At 40.9% G+C, this 27,660-nt stretch overlaps 1 protein-coding gene across 3 annotated transcripts in view; it reads left to right on the forward strand.

Moving 5' to 3' along the window:
* The window catches only part of nhsl2 (NHS-like 2), a 210,980-nt gene that overhangs the window by 152,757 nt on the left and 30,563 nt on the right, over positions 1-27,660 (forward strand). For all 3 annotated transcript variants that reach the window (XM_084923626.1, XM_084923628.1, XM_084923629.1), the window contains exon 3: positions 24,170-24,312. In XM_084923626.1, the coding sequence (XP_084779752.1) occupies positions 24,170-24,312 (143 nt within the window). The remainder of the gene's footprint in view (positions 1-24,169; positions 24,313-27,660) is intronic.

The following is a 27,660-nucleotide window of genomic DNA, read 5'->3' on the forward strand; positions in this document are numbered from 1 at the left end:
CCAGCTGCTACAACCTGACATTAGAATAGCTGCATCGCAAAGAAAAGGAACTGGTTACCCCGGTAACCGTCAGACTCGGTCATAGCAACTAGTGTGAGCTTCTTCTTTTAAGGTAGGATTGTCCAACAGACTGTAGAGGCAAGGAGGTAATAGAAGCTCCTGGTCTAGTGTCTCCTCCAAGTTTCCCTTCCTCGTGTTTCTCCATATAGTTTCCATAATCAGCTGTCCCACCCATAGTTCCACATTGCAGCTGCTAAAAGGCCCACAGCATCATGCTCCTTGGCTTAGGATTGGCTTTCCAAACCTTTTGTCACATTGCTCACTCAGATCAGTTATCCTTTATTTAGTCTGGCATGGTGTAATTAGACAACTATAGGATCTAAATAAACATGCAAGATACACATTGTACCCAAATATTCCACCTTGTGACTTTGAGGCTAGTCAGAAAGCACATAGAAATCACTCAGGTTGCTAAAGGCATCCGAGAAATTCTGGCAAGTTCTCATTTTACTATCTGGTTAAAGTTCCTAATACATAAAAAAAAAAGTTATGGTACACATTTAAGTTTTTTTCTGGAAAACATTAACATAATGAGTCATTCATTATCAATTAAGCCACAGTTTTTCCGCTTTTTGTCTCTCCTGCTGTCTGCTGGTGCGACTGCTGTCATTACAACGAAATGATACTTTAGCGAGGCGAAGAAACCTAGCCGTGCTTTCATGTGGTAGCAGTTCGGACCACAGCTCTCACAATGTGAGCGATTCTTAATTTGCAACACAAACTGGAACAAAACACAGTGAATGTGCTAAACTTACGTTTACTCTGTAATTTTCACACTTTTGTGAGTCTACAGTGAGTTTCTGGCTCCACAGACAGCATGTTCGACACCCCCTGCTGTAAGTGACAAGTCCTCCCAGACTTCAGCAACAAAACGTCTCCTGTAGTTTAAGAGAACCAACAAATCCCTTTACTGTAGAGTTCAGGTTTTATCTATTAGTCTTATGTCATTCCCAGCCATCTGTGGCCATCTAGCTAATGGCTTGTCCTGCCGTCATCTATTTCCTTAACAGCCTGTCTAACTTAAGGTCAAGAGGGCTGGAGCCTAGCCTGGCTGTCATACAGTGAGACAAAGATGTGTACCACCACTATATACCATTGAAAGAAACTAAAGGACAATACCAAGATCTATAGTGTATACATGTAAGCATGTATTTTCATGCATTCTGGCTTTTTACTCTATTAGAATAGTTCTGGTCGGAGTCGTGTGAGACCTGTCCAGAGTCCTTAGCCTCAGCATCCCACAATCCCCTCTGTTTGACCTATAGGTAACTTATCCTCATTGACCATACCCAGAGACCTTCAAACTTAGATCTCAATAGCTTTAACCATCACCAGAAAGAACAATTTTATTAACTGGAAAAAGAGAACAAAATCATCAATAAATCAGTAGCTTGATTTTCTAACAGATCATGCAAATTTAGAAAAATTTACTTTACGTATTTGGAACAAAAACAAGCGAAAATAACATAAAGACTGCCCATCGTGAGTCTTACAAACAACTCACCTCTTCACTGTACTATTTCTATTTGTTTGTTTGACCACTGCTTGATCCACTGACCCCCTGTGGTCCCTCATATGGGTCAGCTTTTTTGTGCAAAGTCCTCCACTGGAGGACGGACCCAATTAACTTCTTTGGCCTAAGCCAGGCTGGGCCCCATGGGCTACGGCCTCCACCCCAGTCCTGGCTGCATGGTAGGACCCTGTAACCCTGTCTCAGCCAGGTTACACTGGACGCTTGTTTTTTTTCCCTTAACACAGGGGGTCTCTGAGTCACACTTTTTCTGGTCCTTTCTGGACTAATTTGCATTGGAAGATCCTACCAAAGTTTAATTGGCCCTGACAACAAAGCTCCTGGGATCACCAATACACATAAACCCCTCCATCAAGATAAGGTATCGATTCATGTGGTGGGTGGGCAGTAAGGAGCTTGGACATTCAAGAGGGACTCGGTGTAGAGCCACTACTCCTCCACATCAAAAGGAGTCAGCTGAGGTTCTTAGGGCATCTGACTTGGATTCCTTCTGGACACCTGCTAGGTGAGGTATTCTGTGCATGTCCTAGGAGGTCCGAGGGCAGACCCAGGACTCGCTGGAGAGATTATATCTCTGGTTTGGTTTGGGAATGACTTAGAGCTGGAAGAGGTGGCCGGGGTGAGGGAAATCTGAGCTTCTGTGCTAAGACTGCTGCCCCTATGGCCCGAACTCAGATAAGCAGTAGAAAATAGATGGATAAATGGATGGATGGAAAGACAAAGTCCACCCTGGACAGATCACATTTACGCCTACAGACAATTTACATTTACCCTAACATGTATGATGAAGTCACGCAGGAGAAAATGCAAACTCTGCTCAGACAAACCAGGAAGTTTCTTGATGTAAAGCAGAAGGTGGATAACTGATGCTAATGGATGTTATCTTGTATGTTTAGCCCATAACAAAAACTAGTTCCTGAAAGTGTTCAGTAACGTTTGAATCAGTTATATAATTCTGAGTCATCCTCAAGCCAGAAAACAGAGGTAATTTCTTATTTTTGGCTGCGTTGTCCAGCCCTTCATGTAATAGATTTTGGAGAAGAAAAAAAGAAAAAGAAGGAGAAGCTTGAGGGCCACAGAGGTTTTGGCTACTCAGGTACTCGGATCATGGTGCTGCTGGTTTCGATCTTTGCACGGGATTTGTTGAGAAAATATAAAACATCATGAGACTCATCCTTTAATTCCTACAGATTACTTTATTGACATCACTTGTTGATAAAAAGGAAACGTCGAAAAGGCAGCATAACAGAGCAGCTGACGACACAGGAGGCGGTTTGTGTTGCTTCTCCGAGTCTCTTTCCTACTGCATGTGTGTTTATGTGTTTGTTAAGCCGGTTATTGTCTCAGATGGGCTGGCATCTTGTGTATGATGAAAATAAGATGGATGAACACAGTCGTGGGTGGACAACAGACACCGGTGTTTGTGTGTGTTTGAGAGAGATGGAAACAGACTGTGTGTGTGTGTGTGTGGCCATTCATCTTTTTCTGTCGTCTGTGCTCATTTATGCTGCTTTGTGTTTATGCCTCTATCTCTGTGTGTGTGTGTCCTTCAGTTTGTGTGTGCGGGTGTGTGTTATATAACACCAAAGCGTCCAGCTGTACCTTCTCCCTCTCTCTGGCCATCCTCGCCCTCTGTTTCCCACTGGCCTTAGCTCAGTAAAATATTCATTCTCCTTCTCGCTCCTCCACGCTCTGCCCTCCATATTTATGAAGCCGGCAGTCGTCCGGTGTTAGACAGGTCTGCTGCGTCTTCTGCCGAGCTTCAGCTCCCCACGGCACCAAGATTTATGTGAGATTTATTTCACTGTTGCTGCTAAGTGGGCAACAACGATCCCCTCCTCCCCCCAGCTCGTCATCAGCGCACAACCACAGCATGATTAGCACACTGTGTTTTCACGGACTTGTACCTCTTCTTTTTTTTCCTGATTGGATTTGTCATGTGTGTAGATTTGCCACAGTGAATGAGCAAATTTCATTCAATATGCACGTCCAGTATAATTAGATAGGTCTTCAGTTTCATCCTCATTGTGACTCCCACGTTCAGAATGTCCTCTTAACTAAATGGGAAAATATGTTGTTTCTCATTGGCTCTAAAGCCAAACGCAGATTTGCTGTTATCAAAATGATGCACATAGTCTAATCCACTGCTCCCGTGGTGAAGGTTTACTTAGGTTTAGCCACACACGATGGGCAAATACTCAGTTAGGATAGAGTTTCAAAACAATGGGGGGAGTAAAGGGGAGCTGCTATAGTCACTTACAGTGGAAGCTCATTTTAAACATGGCCAGAGGTTTGAAACAATGAGGTCAGTGTACATATAAGTATTCCCTATGAGACTCGGGTTTCATACTCTTTCTACTTCTGGGTCTGTATGATGTCAGAGAAAGGGGATATCCCTGATATACTAACCTCTATGCCTTCTGTTTTTGAGGGGCAGCCAATCAGAAGAGGGTTGCCTTAATTCTCTCCTCCATAAAGATGACATCTGACGAGCTCAACAGCACCTGTAATAACATGTTTTGACATGTGCTTTGTATGTGCTTTGACGACCACTGGAATAGTTTCTGGGTTTTTCCAAGGGTAGCCATGGTAAACTGTACTGGCAGAGACCATCCTCACTAAGATTTGATGCACACCCAGTCATTTTGTCCTGGAAGTACGCCTAAAATATGACAGAAACTGCTCAGTTCAGAAACGAGAAACAAAGCTTACTCTAGTAGTCTACCAAGGAGGAAAGGAGCTAAAGGAACAGGAGGTAGAAGAGCTGTTATTTATTTTCTTTTTGGGACTGTGGGTCAAACTACGTGCTGCACTGAAGCTCAGCATGAGAAAATCAAGGTTATTTTGAACTGTAAATCCTGCAGAGATACTCTATTAGAGTTAGAATAGAGATATAGAACTGGTATGAATGTAATAGGTCCTCTTTAAAGGTCACACTTTGGTATCTGAACCATGTTTGACCCCCAAAGTCCAGTTTGATTGTCTTGTGTGATCATTGTATCTCGCCCACTAGAAAAGAGGGGACAGCGTGGGTCTTCTCTGGCACCAGTCACTCATTCATTATTGCTGTAACATCCTTGATATGGGATCTCAACCTGGAAGCCTGTGACGTTTCACAGGCTTCTTCAACTGTCGGTGACGGCGTAGGGCGCGATGAGCATCTGCTCAGTTGTAGAGCGGCAGGATGGATCGCAAGACTGTTAAAAAGCTGACTTTCCACTGCTTCTTAGGTGTGTCGTGATGACACTTGTATCCAGCAGCAAGTGCTTTGCAAGCTACCAGGCTCCATTCAGCAGACATGCCCACTCAACCTCAGTCAGTTTAGCTGAGAGTTGCAACAGTTGGTTGGTTTTCTTGGATTTCCGTGTGTAAATCGAGAGAAGCTATTCTCAGTTTATCCTGCATTCAGTACAAAATCTAAGATGGAGCAGGTGGTGATCCACTGTTAAATCCAGCCTCGAATAATGCAAGGCTGGTCATCCTTTGAGTCTGAACTCATTGCCTTTTACTGGCACGATTCAGTTTGACTGAGCAGAGAAGCCCATGACTTCCCGAATTCAACCGCTTCTTCATTGACAGCTGCGTTGGTGCAAAATGACTGAAAATCACTGAGTAAATAAATGCATAAGGCGTGTGAGAACACTGCATGTCATTGCGCCAGAAAAGACCCCAAAATAAACCAAGACGCGAAGAGACTTGTGAACTCCACCGTACTGTCCAACAGCATCTGCAGCACAAACATTCCCATTTTAACATCTTGCAGTCAGCTGAGACTGAAAAAGTCACTTGGATGAGTGACGAAACGTTTCTCCCACAAAATGCTACGTCCAGATGAACAGAATCAACTTTTGGAGATTCCCATTTTAACACTGAGGGAGGAATAGAGATGCTCTTTTCAGTCCAGGGTAGAAGTCAGACAGCCACAAGGGCAGTGGACTAAAAACACGCTGTGACTCTCATGGAGAAAATTAACTAAAAAACCTGAGAATATTCAGGTCTGTAACACTGGTGTGTGTGCAGGCCAGCGGGGGGAGTCTGAAAGAGGTTCTCTGGCACAGTAATCTCTATAAATTTGCATAAGAGTATGCAGAATCTGCAGGCAAAGGGCAGGATTTAAGGTACCAGCAGGTTTTTGGTATATCTGATTCTAGAGATCTTTTGAGCAAAGTAGGAATCTCATTTCCTCTTTTTCATTTCAATTACTAACTTTTTACACTGCATTAGCATTTATACATATCTACATAATGACCTACAGACATAAAAGGAAAGCTTTGCTCAGACATCAGTTTTTTTTCAGTTTAAGTTATGATGTAGATTTCACACAGAAGTCTCAATTAGGTGGAAAACAGCAGACCTGTCTATGATGTGTTCTCATGTTAGTGGCACAGTACGACACAACCATGCCTGGCCTGAGTGTGATCAAAGGATCTAAAGCTCTGTTTAACTCAAGCTAACAGGGTTCATCCAATAAACTTGAATACATGTTATACTTAGGCATTTAAACAAGTGATAACTGTTTAACTGATAACTGGACCGTGGGGTTTACCCTTCAGTAAACACCAGTAAGAAAATGAGCTTGTTATTATAAGCAGGATCTTATAAATCCATAGTTGCGGAATAAACGTGAGCTCATTGCAGATTGCAACTGAGAGCAGGGCTCGTGTTTTACAAGTGCCTGTTCTCCACCAATTTTAAGTCCCGTAGGGCTCCCTCACACTCCACAGCATGAGTCATAAATGCAGTTTTGATTTGATTAACGAAACTTATCAAAATGCACAAGAGAAAAATCAGTTCATGTTTTAAGCCTGAGCTCCAATATTACACATTTAGTGAATTGAGTAGTGCTGTGTTTTTCTGTGGACTGAAATATTGCGGGTGCAGTATCATGAAAAAAAAAATTCTACTGTTTCTAATTTTTTAAAAGAGAAGATCAAAGTTTGCTTTTTTGCTTGCTGTGTTGAAATATTCATGTGCTGCTCCTTAGTAGTAATATATTATATTTAAAGCCTGGCGTTACACTCCACTGAGATCAGACGTGTTATATTCTGTACAGTTTGTTAATATAAAAACTTTGACAACACTGTTTTCCCTCCATCTGCACTTAACTGACTGTTTGTCCTTTGCTCTCCCCCCTGCCTGTTTTCTTCCTCTGCAGACAGATTTATTGTTTTCTTCTTGAGATGTGCAGAAGCCACATTTGTATTCTGTATGTATTTTTTCTGCACTTCTCTAATCAGCAGCCAGATTTTCATATTTATTCCTTCACATTAATGGTGAACTTCGTATTTGAAGTTTAACTTATGTCAGCCAGACGGACTCAAGCATTCATGCGTACTTTACCACCTCCTTAACGCTCAGCACTGACAGTTTCTTCAGTGTGCGTAACCGCTTTGTATTAATTCACACGTTTGCAGAATGATTTTACAGCAGTTTGAATTATGCAGATGCGTAAAACACTGTGCATGACTTCAGCCCTGGGTCTGATTTAATGCAGCAGTTATAATCTGCATAATTCTGCCGTTAAGTGCTGTCTGTTATTTTTGAGTGTTTTGTTCTCCCACTAACATTACACTGATGAAGTTCCCTCCTTTAAGAGGGCCACTTGGAGACCTTAACTGGAGTTGTTGACAGTCTTTATCAGAGTTTATAGTGAAGTTTTTATTTTAGTTTGATTTAGCAGCATAAGGCTCGATGTCTTGTACAGGGCCAGATGTTGTTGTACGACATTGCTTCAATTTAATAAGCATACAGTTCTATTCTGTGGATCTATTTTTTGTGTTTTTTGGTATGTAGCTTAGCTTTAAGTTTACAACAGCTTGTTTTTCTGTTATTCTGTTATGGGGGGAGTCAGAAGTGCCCTCATTAGCACCACAGACTGTAGGTTTTTATTTTGAAGCCTGAATGAATTTTACATACTTGTTAAGTTTGAAGCTAATGCTAGTAACCTCAGTTAGCAAAGCTGTATCCACAGCTGCACGGGTGTTAGCGTAGTTGTCACAAAAGACAGATGTGGATTGTATATGTAAGGATGGATATAAACACCTTACATATTCATTGTGTTTCATTGGGTTTTTTTTAGTCTGGAATTTAGCTTTATGAATTTTCCCTTTTCTTTTCTTTTTCTTTTTTTTAATCAGAAGTGGCCTCATTAGTCGCACAGACTACACACAAAAGACAGGCATGACATTGTACTTTGATCTTTATTTATGTTTTGGCGATTTGGAGCCAGAAATTGATATATTTTAATAGGAAAATGGTGTGCAAAGTTATCAGCTAATGCTAGCAACCTTGGTTAGCTAGCTGCATCCATAAAAGGCAAGATTGATGTGGCTACTATGATGTAATCCACTAATTTAAGCCTCAAGCTTAGCATTTTTACTGTTGCTGTGTTGCAAGGCTTTTTATAACCAGGATGGATCTGGCTAATAGTCTATTTGAACATAGACTTAGGGTCAGATTTACTAAACTAAAGGTCACCGACATAAGTTAGCATGTGACATAGAGCAGATAGAGATCAACTTCAGCTCCGAACAACAGGACACCTGTTAACCAAAGCAGCCACATCCCTAAATTTAGGTGTTAACAGCATAGGAAAAGTTATAGGAAAACTCACTCATCAAACAGCTGAAAATGTCCTTAAACAGCCTCTTTTATTTTGTCTGTAGAGTTGTGTATTTTACCATGAGAGTCTATGGGAACTCACTCCCTTCTGGAGCCAGAGGTTGCTGCTTGATTCAGATGAACAGTTGGAGTATACATCACCCATTGCATGGACACAGATACACATACAAATGAAATTTTCACTCGGCAAACCTGGATTGAAGATTTTCTTGGTAAACTGTTAGATAACTGTGGACCAAGCCGTATTATTATTCTATTAGAAATGCTCCAAAGGGCATCTGAAAGGTTGAGTTCAGTGACTCATATTAGCTAAGATGAACTTAGCAGACAGCCGTCAGCTGTCTGCTAAGTTCTTTGAACACACATCATAAGCAACTAAACGGTGAGGGCACTTTGACTCTCCTACTAATGACAGGTAATCAAGAGTGAATTGAAGGCCTTGTTGATAAATTGCAGGCAAATAGTCTACGGCTTTCATAAATTAAAATAGATACATCAGGCACATCCAGCTCCTGATTTCTCAGTGTTGGACAGCTGATGTTTGAGGAGCTAAGTTTTATTTTCCTCCTCGCTTGCTGATCACAAGGCTTGAGAATTGTTGGGGAAGCATTTTTTTTGCAAGATTAGAGGAGAGTTTCTGGAAAGATGAAGAACAAGAGGGTTTTTAAAAAAAAAAAATCACTAATGCTGTAGTTCTTCCGTTGAGGTGGCACGCATTAGAGTCATCCACTAATTCAAAGCTGCACAATGTGACTTTAATGGATCCAGTCTGAGGAAGCATATTAGTAAACAGCAGACTGAGGAGAAATGTGCACATTAATGTGGCAGCTTTGTGACTTATTTGGCTTTTGGTGCTTGGGTGGAACACGAGAAAGTTTGTTATTAATCCTTTTGTATGCATGACTCTCACAACACTCAGACTGGAGTATTCTCGACATAATATGACCTGCAGGAATCTCTCCAAATAGATTCCCTCATAGTAGATAACCCTTTGTATTAAAGAGGATAGCTAATGGCTGAAGGGGTCGGAGATGGTGACACATACTTTGACGCTGTGTTGGCCAACAGCTCTAAACTGTCATCTAAATGCTGTTGGTCACTCTTATGGCCAGAGGGCCAGTGATAAGAGAATGTGAATGTGTGTTATCTATGACTCAGGGCTGTGTTTAGAAAGCATTTACTTGTATATACTGTATACATAGAGGGAGAATTTTGTCTACAGGATTTAGGCTGTCTCAGGTGTTTCTGTCTCTTCATGTAATTCCTGACTGACTCCTTGATGTTGAGATCAGGAGACTGTGGGGGCATAGCCATCTGTTGCAGGGCACCTTGTTCTTGTTGCTAAAGATGGCTGAATTAAAGGCTCTTTGTCATGCTGCAGGATACATTTGGAACTCATCAGATGCAGTTTCTAGTCTTCCGGTTTTAGGCTTTGGACCAAATGCAAGATTGGCTGCAGGGATTTGCTCTCAATCTGCCACTTTAAAACTATTGTTGAGGTTTTCTTTTTTTGTGTGTTATAATACTCAAGTCTTTTTCGATTTTAACATGTTGCAGTCATGTGAAATCTGATCTTTTCCCTTTGGATTTGGGCCATTTTCATATGTGATCTGAAAGATGTAAAGACCTTCCTTGTTTTACCTTAATTCTAACAATCAAAATCCAAAGTTAGTCAGCTGATCTGTGTCTTATGATGCAAGTCTTGTGGGGAGGCGGTGGCAGATGTAGCGAGAAGTAGCCTTTGAAATCCTGAAATGTTTGAAAAGTTTGTTTCAGTGAAGCCATTCATGTTGTGATCACTCCAGGCTTTATATCCACACCCACTTACATACGAAGTAGCAGACATTGCACCAGAAAAGGCACGTAACTTAAGAGTTGTCTTTTATCTGTTCAGAGATTTGATTTCTTGCCCTGAACATCACCTAATAAATGAAACCCTAACTACTGGCTTAAGTGACATCGATGTTTACTTGGAGCATTAGCATGCTGCTACGTGTGACGTGTTCGATCATTCAGGTCTGTGATGAGTTCACAATGGGTTATAGTTGTTCCAAGACCGTAACAGTAACAGACTAAACTAATCAAATAATACAATATGTTACAGAATTTACAAATTTAAGAAATAGCACTAATATACAAATTGCTCAATTATAAATATCAAGAATATGGAGAAAGAATATTACAGAGGTGGAATATATATGATCGAAATTTGACTCTAACCTGTGAACTCTGTCATTTGCTATTTTACTGTAGAGCGTGTGCAAAAAGGGTGTAACTATTGCAGTGTTTACAGTGTGTTAGATGGAGGAGTTGTACAGGGAGATGGCCACGGGCAGGAGTGATTTCCTGTGTCGTTCAGTGGTGCTTTTTGGTAATCTCAGTCTCTCACTGAACGTGCTCCTGTGGCTAGCCAGCACGTCATGGAGTGGGTGGGAGGTGTTTTCCAACATTAACTTTATCTTGGACAACTCCATGCCCACAATATGGCTAGCCTTGCAGATCGGTTTATTTAGCCTATTCGCATCTGCGACCCTTAACCTGCTGCCCCAGCATGCAACAGTGTAGAGGATAGCACTGGCCACAACAGACTCATAGAAAATCCTGAGCATTTTCCGACAGATGTTGAAGGACCTGAGCTGCCTCAAAAAATAGAGACGACTCTGGCTCTTCCTGAGAGTGCAGTGATGTTTTTTTTAACCCAGTCCAGTTTATCGTCTCTGTGTACTCCAAGGTATTTATAGTCCTCCACAATGTCCACATTGACCCCCTGGATTGAAACGGGCTCAAGGTTTTCCTGGCCCTCCTAAGGTTTGCAAAATTTGGTCTTCGCTATCTTCAAAATGTGATGTTGGAGTACAGGTGAAGCTTTCAGACCTGAAATCACTGTACCAGCTGTCATGTCACGCTATGGGGCTCTTTTGGATAAAGCTGGTTGCCTAAACAGCACAATGGTCCCAAATGCATTAAAAATGTATTTGGAATGGATAAAGCAGGCAAACATTAAGCTTCCCAAAGCCCCGACCTTAATTTAAAAATTGTGGACTATTCTTAAAAGCTACGTGTGTACCAGGTAAACAACTAATTTAAATGAAGTCTGCCAACTCTGTCAAGCAGAGTGAGAAGATATCCAGCAAGATATATCCCAGAAGCTTGCTGATGGCTACCAAAAGCATCTTGTTGACATGCAACTTTCTAAAGGGATAGTTAACCTAATATTAGTGGGGGTCTATGTATTTGAGTCTATATGTATACTTTTGATCCTGTGTAGATAACAACTCTGCATCCAACTCTTGCGTTTTTACGCAAGAGTTGGATGCAGAGGTTTGAATTCATTTTCAGTCCGGAAGCATTAAAAGCCCCAAAATTACCATGACATTCATGATGAGTGGATGTAAACTTGATAAACTGCCCGTGTTGTGACTAAGCAGCACAGGCAATATACCAAACCCTGAAATTAGAAAATGAATAGAAAATTAACACTTTAGCCACCAGAGTTATGTTTTGAACTTAACAGTGACTCATAAATCAGTCATCATTCAAGACTTCTATTTTTCACACTATTGCATGATTGTGGAAACACTGATACCAGTAACACTGGTGGGCACAGTGTTACTAGATTGGTTCGCTGTCGGCACACAAACTCCGACTGCTCGGCAGTCTAACTTGATAAAAGAAAAAGAGGAGAACAAGCAGCCAGCTAGAACAAAGATATATATTGGTTCTCACTTGGGCATCCTTAAATCAGAAATCTCTGTTAAAAAAAAAAAGGTTGAGGACCTCCTGAGTGAGACAAAGAAAATGTTTCCTGTGCAAAAAATAAATAAATACATTTCTTTAAAATTCTGGCAGTATCCTTTTACCCACAAAGTACATAAATAAAAATCACTATACAGGATTGTGCCATGCTGCTTCTCCTGCTGGTTGACATAAAAATAACAGTGTTGACCAGCTGATGGATTGTGTGGTCGGGCAAAGGGGCAGCCTAAAAAATATTGCTAGTGTGAAAGTGGCAAAACTGCAGTTGTTCTAGTGGCCACGTGAGGGCTAGCTCCAGAAGGGAGTCCGTAGCCACAGATTATCATGTTAAGAAAATTAAGGGCATGGCTTCATTGATTGACACAGCTGGTAACAGTTTGCTAAGCTTCAGCTTTGCTAACTAGAGTCATTAAACTGGACCTCTACTATATGTGTGGAACACTTTTAATCCATTGACTTGATGTATGGTACAGACTGTCCAAGACGTTTGTACTTCCCTTATGGAAAGTCTAATAAGCTAACATCTGTGTTTGTACCCTGCACCTGTTCTATGTAACTATGCTAGTTGGCGTTAGCTGATACGTTAGCTCCAAAAACACTAACATATGGTGCCCAAAATGCTAACTTGGAAGAGTCCAAAACCAGCAGGTGACATCACAGTAGCTATGTTCATCTTTTGATACTGTCTGTGGGTGTATACAAAGTCCGAGTCACATGAGACAACAGCTTACGCTTGGATGGTGCAAAGGCTGTAACTATAAGGGTCAGTTAGATGAAAACTGGGTGTGTGTCCTGTTGGTGCAACTGGCCCCTAAACAGTAAATCTGAATTGACCACCAAGGTTTTCAGTGAATGTAGCCTCACTGGTTGTTGGGTTCATCAGCATTTCAGCTCATCCCAAAAGTGCAAGATGGCTATGATCATGCCTTCGCCCAGCAATTTCTTCCACACTAAAGCCTTCTCATTATAAACCTCTGTCTTGTTAAGACAGGATAAATCTGTCCACAAACTGTGGACACAAACACTAGAAGCAGACTTTCTAAGAAGAATAAAAAAGTCTTCTTTTTTTTTAAGTTCTCCCAAAATATGCTTCCATTCAGGTTTTTAAAAGCAGCTGTGGTGATGGTAGCATTACAACATAACTTTCTGCTTTTTTTTGCTACTATTATTTAAAACTCAAGGCTGTAAAAAGACTATCTTTATGGTTCACTTATTAATTTTATTTTTTAGTGCCTTTTTTTACCTTTATCTCCAAATCGGCAAACACACATTTCTTTCTTACCATATCTCTTCAGCTTTGTGCTTAAAGTGCCATTGTTACAACCTTTCCCTGAAAAGCTTGAACTCTGTAGAGGCCTCCAGATCCCAACAATAGGGACAATACTAAGTGACGTGAAACAACAAAACCGAACTTCAAAATGTCATCGTAGCCTCTTTCTGTCAGAGTGAATGCAGGCTGGGATTCAAAAAAGTAGATAAAGTTTTTTTGTCCATGCTAACCTGACTGTAAAATGTCGCAGATGCCCTTTAACTGTGTCAGAGAAGGCCCTGGTCAATGCTAGCTGTGATCTACACGAGCTGATAAGGTTTCACTCCGGTCAATACACATTACTGGACAGGTGCAGCATCGATCAAGTCCTGATGGAGGAGAAACACTCCAGCTTTTCTTATTTTAATGAGCTCACTGGCAGAATCATTTCAGATGTGACATTCCCTATTTTTAAAAAGTGACACCAAGTCCAATAAAGTTTGAGCTACTTGTTATAGCCTAGGGAAGATTATGAACTAAACCAACTTGCTAGGCTTTATTTTGTTCAAATTGACAGAGACTCTGAGTCCCAGTTAATTTTACATACTGTACGTGTCAACGTAAATGCCTTTTGTGCTATTATGCAAATGCTTTGTTAATGTACCATGAGATTAAAGCGGGCATTTAGCATTTATGCCAGAATTGGCTCTTGAATGGAGAGCTCAAACGAGTTCTTGTGAAATCCAGCCTGCAGCTGTACCTTTGACAGTGAAAAGAATAGTTTTTAGGGGATTTATAGATTGTTTGAACTTTTATTACTGAATGACCTTTATAATCGGGTGCTCTGTTTGCTTCTGAACCACAAAGTATTGCCTTCCTCTTCAGTAAAAGAGTCATTTTGGTCCACTTTTTTTTGTCTTTTTCAATCCTCTTTCCATAAAGCGTTTCTTTAGAGTGACATCGCTGTGAATCAGGCAAGACAAACTCACCCGTCTTGTTTCTTTCCTCAGGGCTTCTCAGAGAATTTTTCCAAATACAGGCTGAAGCGTGACACGCTTAAATGCTTCAATTTGGTGGCATTTATATTCAAGCCAACCTGCCCAAACCGTAAATAAACCTGTTTGTGATCAAGCACCGGGCCTATGTGGCAGCAGGTAGGAAGTAAGAGGAACAGACTTGTGACTGAAAAGTTTTACATTTCTAGAGGCCTCCGAATCCTGATAATTGCTGTGAGAGGGTCAGAGTGTCCTTGAAGAAAGCACTTAGCACACAGCTGCCCTTTGGCCAGAGAAGAATATAATATGGCATGGAACAGCTAATTTCCCAGAGTGCTGTAAATATGGATGCTTATTCTCAGCACGCTTGAAGAAGTTGATTTTAATCTATATTATACTGAAAACTCGGCTGAATCTCAAGGTTGTCAGTTTGGCTAGACTTTACAGCTGCTGAACAGTTTAAGCTCAGGTGTACTCTATGCAGTCTGGCCTGCCATTCTTTAGGGCTTCTCTCCAAGTTACTAGCATGCATTAAACAGACACACTATCCTTGGGCTTTGCTGATTCAAGCTTCTGGCATGAATTTTGCAGACAGACTCATTGGATTTAGGACCCCTTTAGACCAGAGATCAATTCTAAACAAGCAGCTTATATCAGATTGTAGTGTAGGATTTACTATTCTGGTAAGGCAGCAGGGTAACAGGGTGTTTGTTTCAAAGTAGCATTCAACAAAAAGTTGTTTTACTTTCCATCCATACATTTTGTGATACTGATGTGCACAGTAGTCTAAACAGAGGCACCCACACTTTTATCAGCCAATCATCCCCTTTCACTGTTCTGGTGGGACATCAATGCATCCCTGTAGTTTTACCTGTTTTTCTTGCTCGAAACGCCTCAAGAGCCTCAGCTCTACTCTGAGCCCCTTTCCAGGAACCTTACATTCACAGTCTCATTCTTTCGGTCACTACCAACCGACTCTTGCTCTTTCCTTCCCTTACTCATGACATAGATACCCCTCCACTTGGGGCAACAACTCCTCCCAACCCAGAGTGGGCAAACCTATTTCCATAGAGGCTAATAATGAGGAGAATTTATTCCAGACAACTCCAGAACATCATCTAATCAGTGCAAGTGGTGTCTTCAGAGTCTACATCAGTAATAACTGTTGCCAATTACACTTATGTTAATGAACTTAAAATTTTAAATCACTGCTTCAGAGGAAGAAAAGACTGGGATCAAATTAACAGTTGTGAAACTCAGACAGTTAAGGCCTTTCTGTAAAGCTTGATTTAAAAAATAACTACATGTCACAACAATCCAGACCAACACAACTGTGATTGGTCTGCTCGGTAGTAACATTCACTGTAAGCTCAGAATACTATTAGCACAAGAATAATGCAAATAAAGGCTATAACTGTGCTATTGCAGTAGTATTCTTCTAACATAGTTTTTAACAGCACTGTCAGTTTATATATAGACTCAATCAGTTCTGAAGTCTTTTCTCTTTCCTGAATTTCAGTTACAAAAAACGAGAAGAAGAAAGAGGAGCCTTAACAGCTCAGTCATCTGTTATAAAAATGTCTTTTTAAAAATGACAACAGAAATCCGCAGTGTTCTGAAAATTAATTTAGAAAATTAACTTGGACAGATAGAGACGAGGGAACGCAGAAAGAGGAGGCCTAAAAAAGAAAAACACATTGAAAGATAACAGCAATGTGAATCAGCCTTGTTGCACTACACGTTAACATGCAGGCTTTCTCATTGGCACGTTTATAACAGATAAGAATGGAAAAATAAATCAAGAGTGGATAAAAGGATGGATAAAATTGCTTTGTGTCACCCTCTTATCTAACGTAATTAGGAGGCGACATCAAGACATAGTGTTTAGTGGTTCCTGAGAGATATCTGCAGTTCCCCGAGGTTGGAGAGCTCAGTGGAAAAGAGTAGATCCGAGAGTGGATTGCACAGCCTCAGCCACCTATTAAACTTCTCAGACCGGGTAGATGGTTTGTTTAATACACTAGTAATGTTGTCTTAAACTGAAGGTAATGAAAAGACCGACCTAACCAACAATTTCAAGACGGGAGCGTTTTACCAGTTAGGAGTTGCCTTCCTGGTGGGCACTCTTTTCCTATTTAAAAAAAAGCATCAGCTAGTCATCCATTTATTTCACTTATATAAACATACATGACAGGAAATGAAGCCAAAATGTGTCCCTGGATAAAGAGGGGCCTGATAATTGGATCAGGACCCTAGTTGCGGTTTCTTGTGATCAAAGTAAACCAGGCCGCTAACCGCCAAGTGTGTCCTTCTAGGTCACCACCGTCCTCTTTCATTGTCCGGGCAGCAGACCTTTCTCTGTAATGGACTGATCAATTCTCCATGCTAAATCACAAGGACAGAGACATGACATGAATATGTTTACATGCAACCACACACGCACACACACACACACACGTACACATATTTGTCTTTGTACACAGACAAACATGTACTCGGGCTACGCTCAAAGAGGCGTATTGTTAATTTCTGTCCCCCGCACCACCACCCCTTCATCTTCCTAGAGGGGAGAAGAAAGGGTGACCCAAATTTGACACGACCGGGGTGCATATTGTCGAGGATGGTTGGGTTTATCTGTGAATGGGTGCACTGTACGCAAACACACAAAGATGCAGATTTGTGCATGTAGGCGTTTTAATATGATCAATAAAGCTTAAATGGTGATTTGTGCAAATAATCCCCAGGTTAACACATACAAGAGGAGGATTCATTTGTACGCTCGTAGAAGATACTTATAGGCACCTGCCTGAAAGATACTCTCTCTCTCTCACTCACACACACACACATGCAAACACACACAATGTACAAGTTAGTGATGCATGAGTGCATGGCCTGCTTGTCTGGACAGAGGAAGGGGGTGGGGTAAGACGCTCTTAACCACTCTCTGTGTGTGTATGCAAGAGTGGGAGTGACCGGCATACCTTTGCACCCCAAACGCCAATAGCATCTCTCCTCCCCCTCCCTCGTTTTCCCACCACAGTTCCCTGCAGTCATGTATCCGAGCTGCAGTTGTTGCAGCGGAGCCCGGCTGCTATCTGAAGCATGGATATACAGCAGCTGTTTACCTTCCCTCCTCTTCTGTTTTAGTGCTTCTGCCTTTTGGATTTGACCTCTCTCGGTCAGTTTTCAAACTCTTAATGTTTACTTGATTTCTATGTTGCTACTAGTGAGGTCATTTAAAATGTACAGTGGAAAGTGCTGGAGAAAGTGTCAGCCTTAAAGTGAGTAAAAGTTGCAATGCTGCTTGGGAGAATATTGTTAGAAGCGAAGGTTTTCCATTCAGGTGTTACATAAATGAAAGTGATGGTGTAGGTTTAAGGAAGTTTGCAAGTTAATCAATCTTATTCTGCATGTAAACTCTTGGTGATAGTCAAAGAAATGTAGTTTAGTTTATTTTTATTTTATCTTTGTGATCATATTTCTTTGATGTATCTTGTGCATGCAAATAGAGTGTACAGCATGATGCTAGTGTTTTGGGTTTTTTGGAACCAGACTGTTTGGTGAAGAGGAGTAAACTGTTAAGTTTAAATGGTAATGTTAATGTCAGCGAGCTTAGTTAGGAAGCTACGAAATATATAAATGCATCCTACCTATTGATACCTGCTAATTAGTGCTAATAAATAACACTGAGATAAAATACTAGGATTTCACTTATTTAATCTGTGATTTACCAAGTTAACTTGCAGAGATTTTGAGGATATTGTCATAAGCTCTCCACAATGGCCAGAAACTGGTGCCAGTTGGGCAGATTGGTTGGAAACACACCTCTAAGTTTGGAAAATAAAGCAAAGACCAAAGTAAAACTAAAACATACTGGAAACAATTGGAAGATGGGTACGCTGTAGTCATAAACGATAGGCATGGCTGTGAGTTTTAAATGATGCACTATTGATACAAAGGGGCCCAAGTGTGAGTAGTTATCCTCCACACCACTGAACCACCAACATCGTGAAAACCTGAAACAAGGCAGGATGGATCCATGTTTTCAAGTTGCTTGTAGAGGTGGGAATCACCATACATCCCACGATACGATATTATCACAATATTTAACGCACAATACGATATTATTGCAATTTTTTAAAAATATTTTGCGATATTCAGATTCTGTACATAAAGGTAAACTTTATCAATATTAATTTTATCTAATATCAAAGTCTCACACTCAGTCTTTCTCTCATTTCAGTCAGTTTTATTGTTGACAAACTGAACGGTTTGTATTATAGTCTAGTCCAATTATAGCTATTCTGAACTATGCAATTTGTGAAAACTATGCAGCCCATTCAGCAACTGAAGAATTTGAAAGTAAATTAAAACAAAATATAATTTTACATTAAATAAAAAAGTTTTAAACTTAATTAAAATAAAACATGTCTTAAATTAAAATAAGTAAACTGTCATGTTTATTGCTGCCAAAAAACAAGTTAAACACATTTGGACAGTGAAGGAATGTCAGGATTCTTGCTCAGAAAAGGGAGTTCATCAACATGCTCTGAAGTCAGAGCATGTTCCAGTCCACAAAAACTTTTTTTGTAACAAAATATCGATTTCTGCTGTCCCTGTATCGATACATTATTAGCAAACAAAATATCACGATACTACACAGTATCGATTTTTTCCCCCACCCCTAGTTGCTTGTCACAAATTCTGACCCTGCCATCTGAAAGTTGCAGCAGAAATTGAAACTCATTAGACTGGGCCATCTCTTGTCCAGTTTTTGTGGCGCTTGTGTGAATTGTAGCTTCAGTTTCCTGTTCTTAGCTGACAAGAAAGGCACCATGTGTGGTCTTCTGCTGCTGTAGCCCGTCTGCTTCAGATTCAGAGATGCTCTTCTGCATACCTTGATTGTAATGAGTTGTTATTTCCATTCTCCCTAAACTCTCTTTAAATCCTCTGAAACTAGAGATGGTTGTGGAGAAAAATCCCAGTAGAACATCAGTTTTTGAAATACTCAGACCTGCCTGTCTCCATGCCACAGTTCTCCATTCTGATGCTCAGTTTGTCTACATGTCCAACTGCATCAAGTTTCTGACATGTGATTAGCTGATTATGTTTGCATTAATGAGCAGTTGAACAGATGCACATAACAAAGTGCCCAGTCAGTATATAAATTACACTAAGTTAAAAGGTCAGGAAGCCATATCGTCTATTTGTTCTGCAGGAACAAGTTAAACCTAAATGGATTTGGATGTTAGATAAATCAGAAGCATGCTGGATCCTATTTTTATCTTTCAATCTCCCACCCTTCGGTACTGGCTCAACTCTGCCAGCATCTTTCTCCCTCCCTGTTAAGGCTGTTAGTTTTGACAGATTGGGCCTCATTGGTGTGAATTCCCTTCCTCCTCTTCTTCCACTCTGTTCTTTTTCTCCACCTACTTCATCTTTTTGGGTCTCTGATTTTCAGCATTGTGCCATTTCTCGATCACGTCTCCTTCCACTGTCTCGACTACACACCTTTTACCTTCTTTTTCTGCCACCCCCTACATCTTTTTCTGCATTTTCACTGCTTCTCCTCCTCTGTTGTTTGACATATAGTTCTTCCTGAACTATTTACTGCTTCCTGCATTGTCCTCCTTCTCAATGCTTTCTCATTTTATTCTCTCATATCTATACTTTCTCTTCTCGGTTCTTTTCACCTTCACTTCCCCCCCCTTTTTTTTGTTCTATCTCTTAAAAAGTTACCTCTGCTTCTTTCCCCCTCATTTTCCTTCCCTGCTTCCTTGCCCATCTTATCTTGTATCCTTTTCTTCCTCTGTTATCTGCTCCTCCTTCCCTGCAGCTCTTCCTCCTCTCCCTTTTACTCTGCTTTATCACTCTGTATCTTCGGACTCTTGCTGACACCTCACTTCGTTGGGCCACTGCAGCTGGATAAGTTTTGGCTTCTGCTCGCTGTTTACTAACCAGCTGATCCTGCTGTTTTTGCATGCAGCAGCCGGGCGATTTTGAATCAATTATTTTTAACACTGCAAAATCGACAGTTTTCTATCATGAGTGCCGGGGTTTGTAATAGGCCTCTATATGAAAACAAACTGCAAAAGCAAGCACTTACAAAGTGAAGCGTCTAATAGCTTTCAGAGGAATTAGCAAATCCAGCGAACAGGCCAAATTATCAAGACATCATTAGCATTTATGTCAAACAAAAAGTTCTTATATGTATATTATGAATGTTACAATTCCTTATATTTGCTGTCAAGAGGTTCTAATAAATCCTCTCTATGTGACGAGTTTCACCATTGCTGGGATGCATGCATCATGCATCTTGAAATAATTTCAAAATGCTTTCAGTTTAGAGAAAGAATGAATAAATATTCCACTACAGCAGATTCTTAAGAAAAAGGTCTGCTTTGATGACTTTGTCTGCTTTCCTGTGGAGCATCATCTGCAGCACATCGTCTCCCCTTTTACCCACATCTGTAAATCTCTGTAGAGGAATCCTGTCCTATTTCTAGAATCACCAGGAGTCGATAAAAAAATGAAAAATTGCAAAGTGTGAAAATGACTTGGCTCATTATTTTTTTATTACAGCGTCATGAGCCGCAGGTTCTGTGAATGATGCAATGAGTAAAACTACATAACAGTACTAATGTAATGGTGGCAATCTGGGATATGTGCAGTGACATCACCAGTGGGATCACAAGTGCTGATAGTGATAGTCAGTTTCTGTATTTATTATTGTCTCAATAGACGCTATAATGCTAAAAATGAGAGAGCTGGATTTAAAAAAAAAACGTATGTAGCAGAGACAGGGACATTTAAGTGCACCTGTTTAAAAAATGGGACATTTTTGCAACAGCAGCGCAAAAATTAATAGGAGTCATGTAGTAGTAATGTTTCTCTAATTGCTTTTGAGTTAGCAAGTGTGCGCATGATGCTTATTGGGATTAATGAGACAGACCACATAGGAGCATTAATACCAACCAGATTAAGTTGGTCAGTCTGGGCAGGAATGCTAGCCTCGGGCTGAGAGAAGGCAGGTTGTTTAATCGGATCCTGTGTTTTTTCAAACTTTACTTAAACAGAAAAGAATTTGCAACCTCAAACATCTTAAACTCTCCAGCTTCTCAGCCACCTAAGCAGCTTTTATCATTCCTGAGCATTTTCCTGTTCTCTTTTCTCTCCTCTTAGTTCTCCAGTCTCTCATTTTTCCCAATTGCTTCCCTTTTGAAATATTTCCCGCGTACGTTAAAAGAGAATAATTGACAGCATATGTTGGAAAATGTGTTCAGTGTCACACTCATGAGTCTGATCTCATAGAAGCCTTGTTTCTCCAGTTTTTCATTGTGATGGTTTCACTTCAGTTGAAATAATATCTACTATCTTTGAGTTTATAAAGCCCTTCAAACTCATCAGAGTAACTTTCAAAGTACTCCTTTATCTGAGCTTAAAATGACAGATGACATACATTACTGCATCATCTTAATCCACGCTGAAGGTTATAAATGTTTTCTGTGTGTGTGTGTGTGTGTGTGTCCCGTTTCCTCTGATGTTTAGAGCCATAATTGCACTTAGAATAAGTGAGATCATACACAGTTTTCTGCTGCTGGCACTTTTTATTCCAGCAGAAGGAAGATGTCAACATCAATGATCCCAAATGCCATTAAAAAACTGCACTAAATCTGTGGGTGGACTGCCTACCCTCGCACAAAAACACATCATTATCTTTCTTGTGTTTTGTGGTTGTGCTGCTGTATATTAATTTCTATTCACAACTCTATATTCCCGACTCCAAACACTCCCACGTTGCGGCACTCACTTAAATCTGACACCTGCCAAACTTTACGGTGAACCGCTCGCGTGTTTAAATGAGTTTACCAGGCATGAAAGTTGTGCAGCAGCCATTAGAAAGTCATAAAAACAGATCCCATCACCCTGCAAGGTCTACTACTTTACCATATGGAAGACTATTTAAATGGAGGTAAGATAAGCAGCCTGAGGACACTCAGGATATTCCACACAAACAATGATAATTTAAAAAGCCTCAATTCCTTCCATTTTCTTATACAGTGGTATTAGTCTCGTTAAATACTTTGCTAATTAGATGCTAATTTGTCTGTTGTTTGGTGCTGGGAAACAGCTGCCTTTTGCAATTGAAATGGTGATGAGAGTGGAACGGAAACTAAAAGTTGTGAGCCTTCAAATTCAAGACACTGAGCTGACGGATGAAAGTTTAGACTTTAGGGGTTGAGCCAAGACATAATTTGTGCTTCTTAGAAGAAAAAATGTCCAACTTTACAGTAGAAATTAACATGTATAGGTTGAAACAAACAATAGTTAAGGCCTTCATAGCTTTTATTGTTCTTTGATTACAACTGTACATTTTACTGACTAATTTGTATTGAATGGTACAAAATATACAAGAAGTTTGTGCTTCATTTTTGTTATTACTCAGCACAAATGAGTAGACTGATCTTCCTACACGTTGCACCTACTGGAGCTACTTGGCCATGGAAATCAATGCCATCAAGCTCCTGGTGCAGATTTTGTGCAGATGTTAATGGCAGAGGAGCTCTGCAGTTACTGAGTGAGGAGAGTGTTGGTGACTTTTACACACTATGCGCCCCAGCAGTTGCTGTGGTTTCTAAACACATCGACTTTACAATAATGCCACTTACAGCTGATCTGACTTTGTCCATATAACGTACAGATCTGGATCGGTCTATCAATTCATCTTGCTCACCCAGCTAGCTCGCCAAATGTCTAAATGTGGTCGCACAGGTGTAGAGACTGGTCGGTGATCTGGCCACCATAGGCCTCTGGGGAAAAGTGTGTATTCCATGACCAGTTGTGAAGTGGTTGCTCGCGGTTGATGGCAACTGCTAGGTGAAGCTGGTAGAACAAACAGGTATAGAGTGCTGCACCCAAAACCTTCTAGCAATTGTTTTGATCACTCGCAGGGTTGCCTGTAAAAGATTGCAAAATAGTTGTGAAATGCACAATGTAAACTGGAAGAAGTGATCATTCACCACAGTGCAAAAGTTCAGACTTTTGAAATATGCTGGTAATGCACAGCTATTGCTTTAAAGGTGACGTTTTGGAGAAGTCATCAACCGGAGAATACACACTTTGCCCTCGCGATCAGAGATGAATGACCGGTCTTTCGATCTTCGTAACTGAGGCTAACATCTTTCATAAAGAGCCTGAAATCCTGAAAACAACTTTGTTTCTCCCAATTTAAATCTTGGTTTATTATTCATATACACAGCATTCATTCTTGAGACAAATATTTCACCATTTATTCTTTCTAGCTTGTTGTCATCTGCTTCCTTATATTGCTAGGCAACCATACATCACCAGGAAGGAATCCATATTGTTCCGGGAAGTTCAACTCCAAGCTTTTTTCACCTCACTGACGCTGCTGTTTCTCTAAAGCTGCTCAGTGTCTGTGGGGGTGTGTGTCTGTGTGTGTGTTAGAGAGCTGAGTGGAACATGGGGAGTGTGTTTTGGGGTAAAGGAATGGCTGAAAGGGGGAGCGTGTCTGTGTGTGTGTGTGTGTGTGTGCACCAAGAGAAAAAGGGGGGAGGTGGGGGTTAGGAATCTGTTTACAATGGCCTGAGGGAGCTGCCGGAGAGGGAGAATCAGTCTGATATTTGGAGGTAGAGTGCGAGAGAGTGCGTGTAACACAAAGAAAGAGAGTTTTGGAGAAGGAATACATGAAACAAGAGGAAGGGATGGAGCCCTTGGGAGGATTAAATACAAACTGAAGGAGTCATTTAAGGCACAAGTTGAACCAGGAGTCACAGGAGGGAGATTGCAGGTTGATGCAAAGCAGCAGCTGTCCCTGATCTCCACTTTCAACCATGCAAATAAGATTTAGTTTAGTTGCATGCATGCATGCAGCAGAAAGCAAGTTTATGCATGCATTTATATCTTTTTGTTATTTTTGATCTTCTGTGTTTTCAGAGTTTGAGGAGCAGTTGTACGACACCAAGCTGACTGGTCAGACTTTCCGGCATCCGTCCTCACAGAGCTCCGACGACACGTCCACCTCCCTCAGCCGATCGCCCATCTCCCTCAACAGCAAGAGGCCCGACTTCATCTTTCTGGTAAACACACACAGACGCACGCATGCAGGCTCATGTTTACACCCATCTTATTTGATCAGGAGGCTCCGTCACACCAAAATGTCACCTCTCTGCTGAACAAACACCCAAGCTCAGATTTTATATGCAGCTATTTGAAGCTGCGCATCTTTAACAAGCAAACGCAATAAATAATCTCCACCTTTCCTATTTTAAACTCGCTCTTTTTTCCACCTCTTAAACCTGCGAAACCTGACTTTATCCTGCTTCTGCTAAATGCACGCACACACACACACACACACACACACACACACACACACACACACACACACACACACACACTGTGTCCACTTCACTTATCTTCTTCGTTTTTCTCTCGGAACAGCAAGACACCAGACTTCACATTCCCGCTAAACTCCTGCTAACCTACTCCACCCGACTCCATCTGCCCTTTTGTGGTCCTGTTTCCACTCTTTATTATTTCTCTATTGTTTCCAATCAGTGCTTGATATTCATTTTATGTTACCTGCCTCATTTTAAAGGCTTTTCCCCCTTTACAATAAAATTATAGGCAGTATAAATCTGTCTCTTTTCTCCATTTCATTATTTTTCGATCATCCTCGATACAATATCCCACAAAAGCCCATTCCTTTGATTAAATCTTGTGTATCTTGCCATTTCATGCTCACTGGAATCATCATTTTAATTTGATTTATCAACCTTGAGAGTGCGGCTATAAATAAAATTGTAATCCTCAAGACTTTTTCAAAATATGAAAATGGTGAGTGTTTTTCTAGCAACAGCTTTTTATTTAGTTTATTGTTTTTTCTTTCTGGGGTTGTGTTTTTTATGCAGGACCTTTTGTTGTTGCTCTGGGAGTTAGCTTTGTGGTGCAAGATCTGAGATGCGCAGATTAGCCACAACATTAAAACCACCTACATAAGTGTGTGTAGGTTTTTCTTCATGCTGCCAAAACAGCTAGCTGCTGGGGTATGGACGTGGCACCTCTGGTGGTGTTCTGAGCCTGCACCAGTACTTTGGCAGTGGAGTCTTTATGTCCTTTGGGTTGCAGGATAGAGCCTCCATTCATCAGACAGCACATCTGTGCATGCTTGATCAGACTGGGAGCCTTTTTGTCATGTTCTTCTGTAGTATTGTCCTGCTAAGGGAGTGTCAAATTTTGACAGTTCCTATCTGAGTAAGATCCATAATAAGGCCAATGACCCAAGCAAAGGCAGTATAAATGACGATTGTAGCTTCTGTATGTGAAATGGGAAGCCAATGCAGTCTTCTTCTCACCAGCAGGGGTAATACCTTTGCTTGTAAAAAGCTCCTGGTTTTTTAGAGACTTGTGGGTAAATGATCCCGAACCCTCAACATTCAAACAGAAAAATAACAACTTCTTCATAGTAGGACCTCAAAAACTAATAGTTCACAGCAGCTATATCCATCTTTTATACAGTCTGTAGGCCTTAGATGGAAGATACATTGTAGCGTAATAAAATGATTAACGTTATTAGCTAAAGAAGCAATAGGCCAGTCCTGTACTGAGCTTCATGCAGAAGCTTTGCTGTAGAGAAGACATAGTAGACATAGTATCAGCAAGACGTACTTATAGAATAGATTTGTCCAACAAAATTTGTCACGTTGACCAAATTTCTCTTATGGATCTACACAGTTGTCCTGAATGTCCACACAAGTCATTGATGCAACTTGGTAGCTGATATTTCGACCTGTTGTATACAGTAGTTTACAACAGGTCTCCTAACTATCTGGCAAATGATTGGTTGTATCGTCACCTTTGGATGGGATGAAACTCTTTCCAAGGTTGTGACTGATTGGAATCAGGGTGCGCCCACGGGCTGACAGCCACTGTCGCAAATGCTTGCAATCAATCACTGGCATCAAAAAATTCAATGCAGTTCCTGAACAACTACTAGTTTTTCCTAGTTGAACATAGGTTGCCATCCCGTTTTTATGTTTTAGCCATTAGTGGCATTAAGGCTCCTAAAAGTCTTTAATTTCTCTTTTTGTTATAGTATGACATGCCAAATGGAAACTCAGTCTGCGTTTGGCATCTTCTAATTGCTGTGTCTCTGTTCACATTTACATGTCTGTGCTTGTGTGTGTATTGCCTCTGTATTATTTGAACTTCTGCGCGTTGTTTGTACTTGACTGATCACTGATGCAGATTTGCTCCGCTCAATGAGGACTGATAATAAAGACTCCATGATTGTAACTTGAAGTTCGGAATGAGCATGTCTTCTAATTGGCCGTTGGACAGCTTAATTCAGCAAATCGGCGACACAATGCACTATTCCAACAAATTACTGCTTCGGCATATCAGACGGTTTTACAGCTAAAAGTTGTGTTGTGACAAAATGCTTCACTGCTGTTGTCATCATCCCTTTATTTTTTTCCCATGAAGCCGAATTATCTGAGAACTGTTGCACGGTATATCCCGCCCCCTCATTCAGATTTCTCAGGATTAGTCATCGTCCTTTTCACACTCTCAGCAGGTTTCTACAAACAAATGCCAAACCATTTAGTGTCTTCCAGATGGAAGTATCGTTAGCACTCGATAAGAAATCAAAATAGCATGTGACGTAAGTGCTTTCTTGTCAGCCGGCGCCTGCACATTGAGGACTTACTGACTGATTTTTGAAGGCGAGAAAGAGAATGCAAACATAGATGTTAAAGTGCTTCAGGGCGTCTCAATGATAATCTATGATCACAATTTGTCAAACAGGCTACAGCTATACATAGAGCCTCTCTCTTTTCACTCTTTCCCTTTTCCATTAGTACTTCTCAGTCTATTTCCTCAGCTCATTGAACTCCCACCGTGATTTTACTGCAAGATGGCTGCACATTTCCGGCACACCGACTGACGCAATATTCCTTCAGCGAGCTGCTAAAGAGCTCTCTTAACTTAATGCCTTTCTCTCTGTTTGGGCTAATTTCAATTAGAGAATGGCAGATTCCCACGAGATAGCTTTACGTCTCTCACGAGGCGGAGGATAGACTGGAGTGTTTCCTGCATTGCAGCAGCCTCGACAGTTTCATTGCCTTGCTTAAGGGCAGAGATGCCTGATACTGTAGATCTAATGGCAGACAGTTGACAGATGCCCGTTCCCTCACAGCTGGGATTGCACCTTCCTGTTGCCATCAGGGACAGAACGAACAGTGTCTCTGCTGCTCTGTCAGTTTCCGTCCCTGTCAGCTAATCACGTCAAATCTGTTTTTTTCTTTTTTATGTTTCTAACTCACTTCAGATTCACTTCTGTCGTTCCTCTGCATTAGCTCTCTCAGTTTTATGAGACAGGTGAAAATGAGACAGCATTTTCTCTCGTTCTCTGTTTTGTAACCCTGCTG

This window comes from Perissodus microlepis, chromosome 3 (genome assembly GCF_051167445.1).
Source record: "Perissodus microlepis isolate ML-2025 ecotype Zambia chromosome 3, ASM5116744v1, whole genome shotgun sequence".
Classification (NCBI taxonomy): Eukaryota; Metazoa; Chordata; class Actinopteri; order Cichliformes; family Cichlidae; genus Perissodus; species Perissodus microlepis.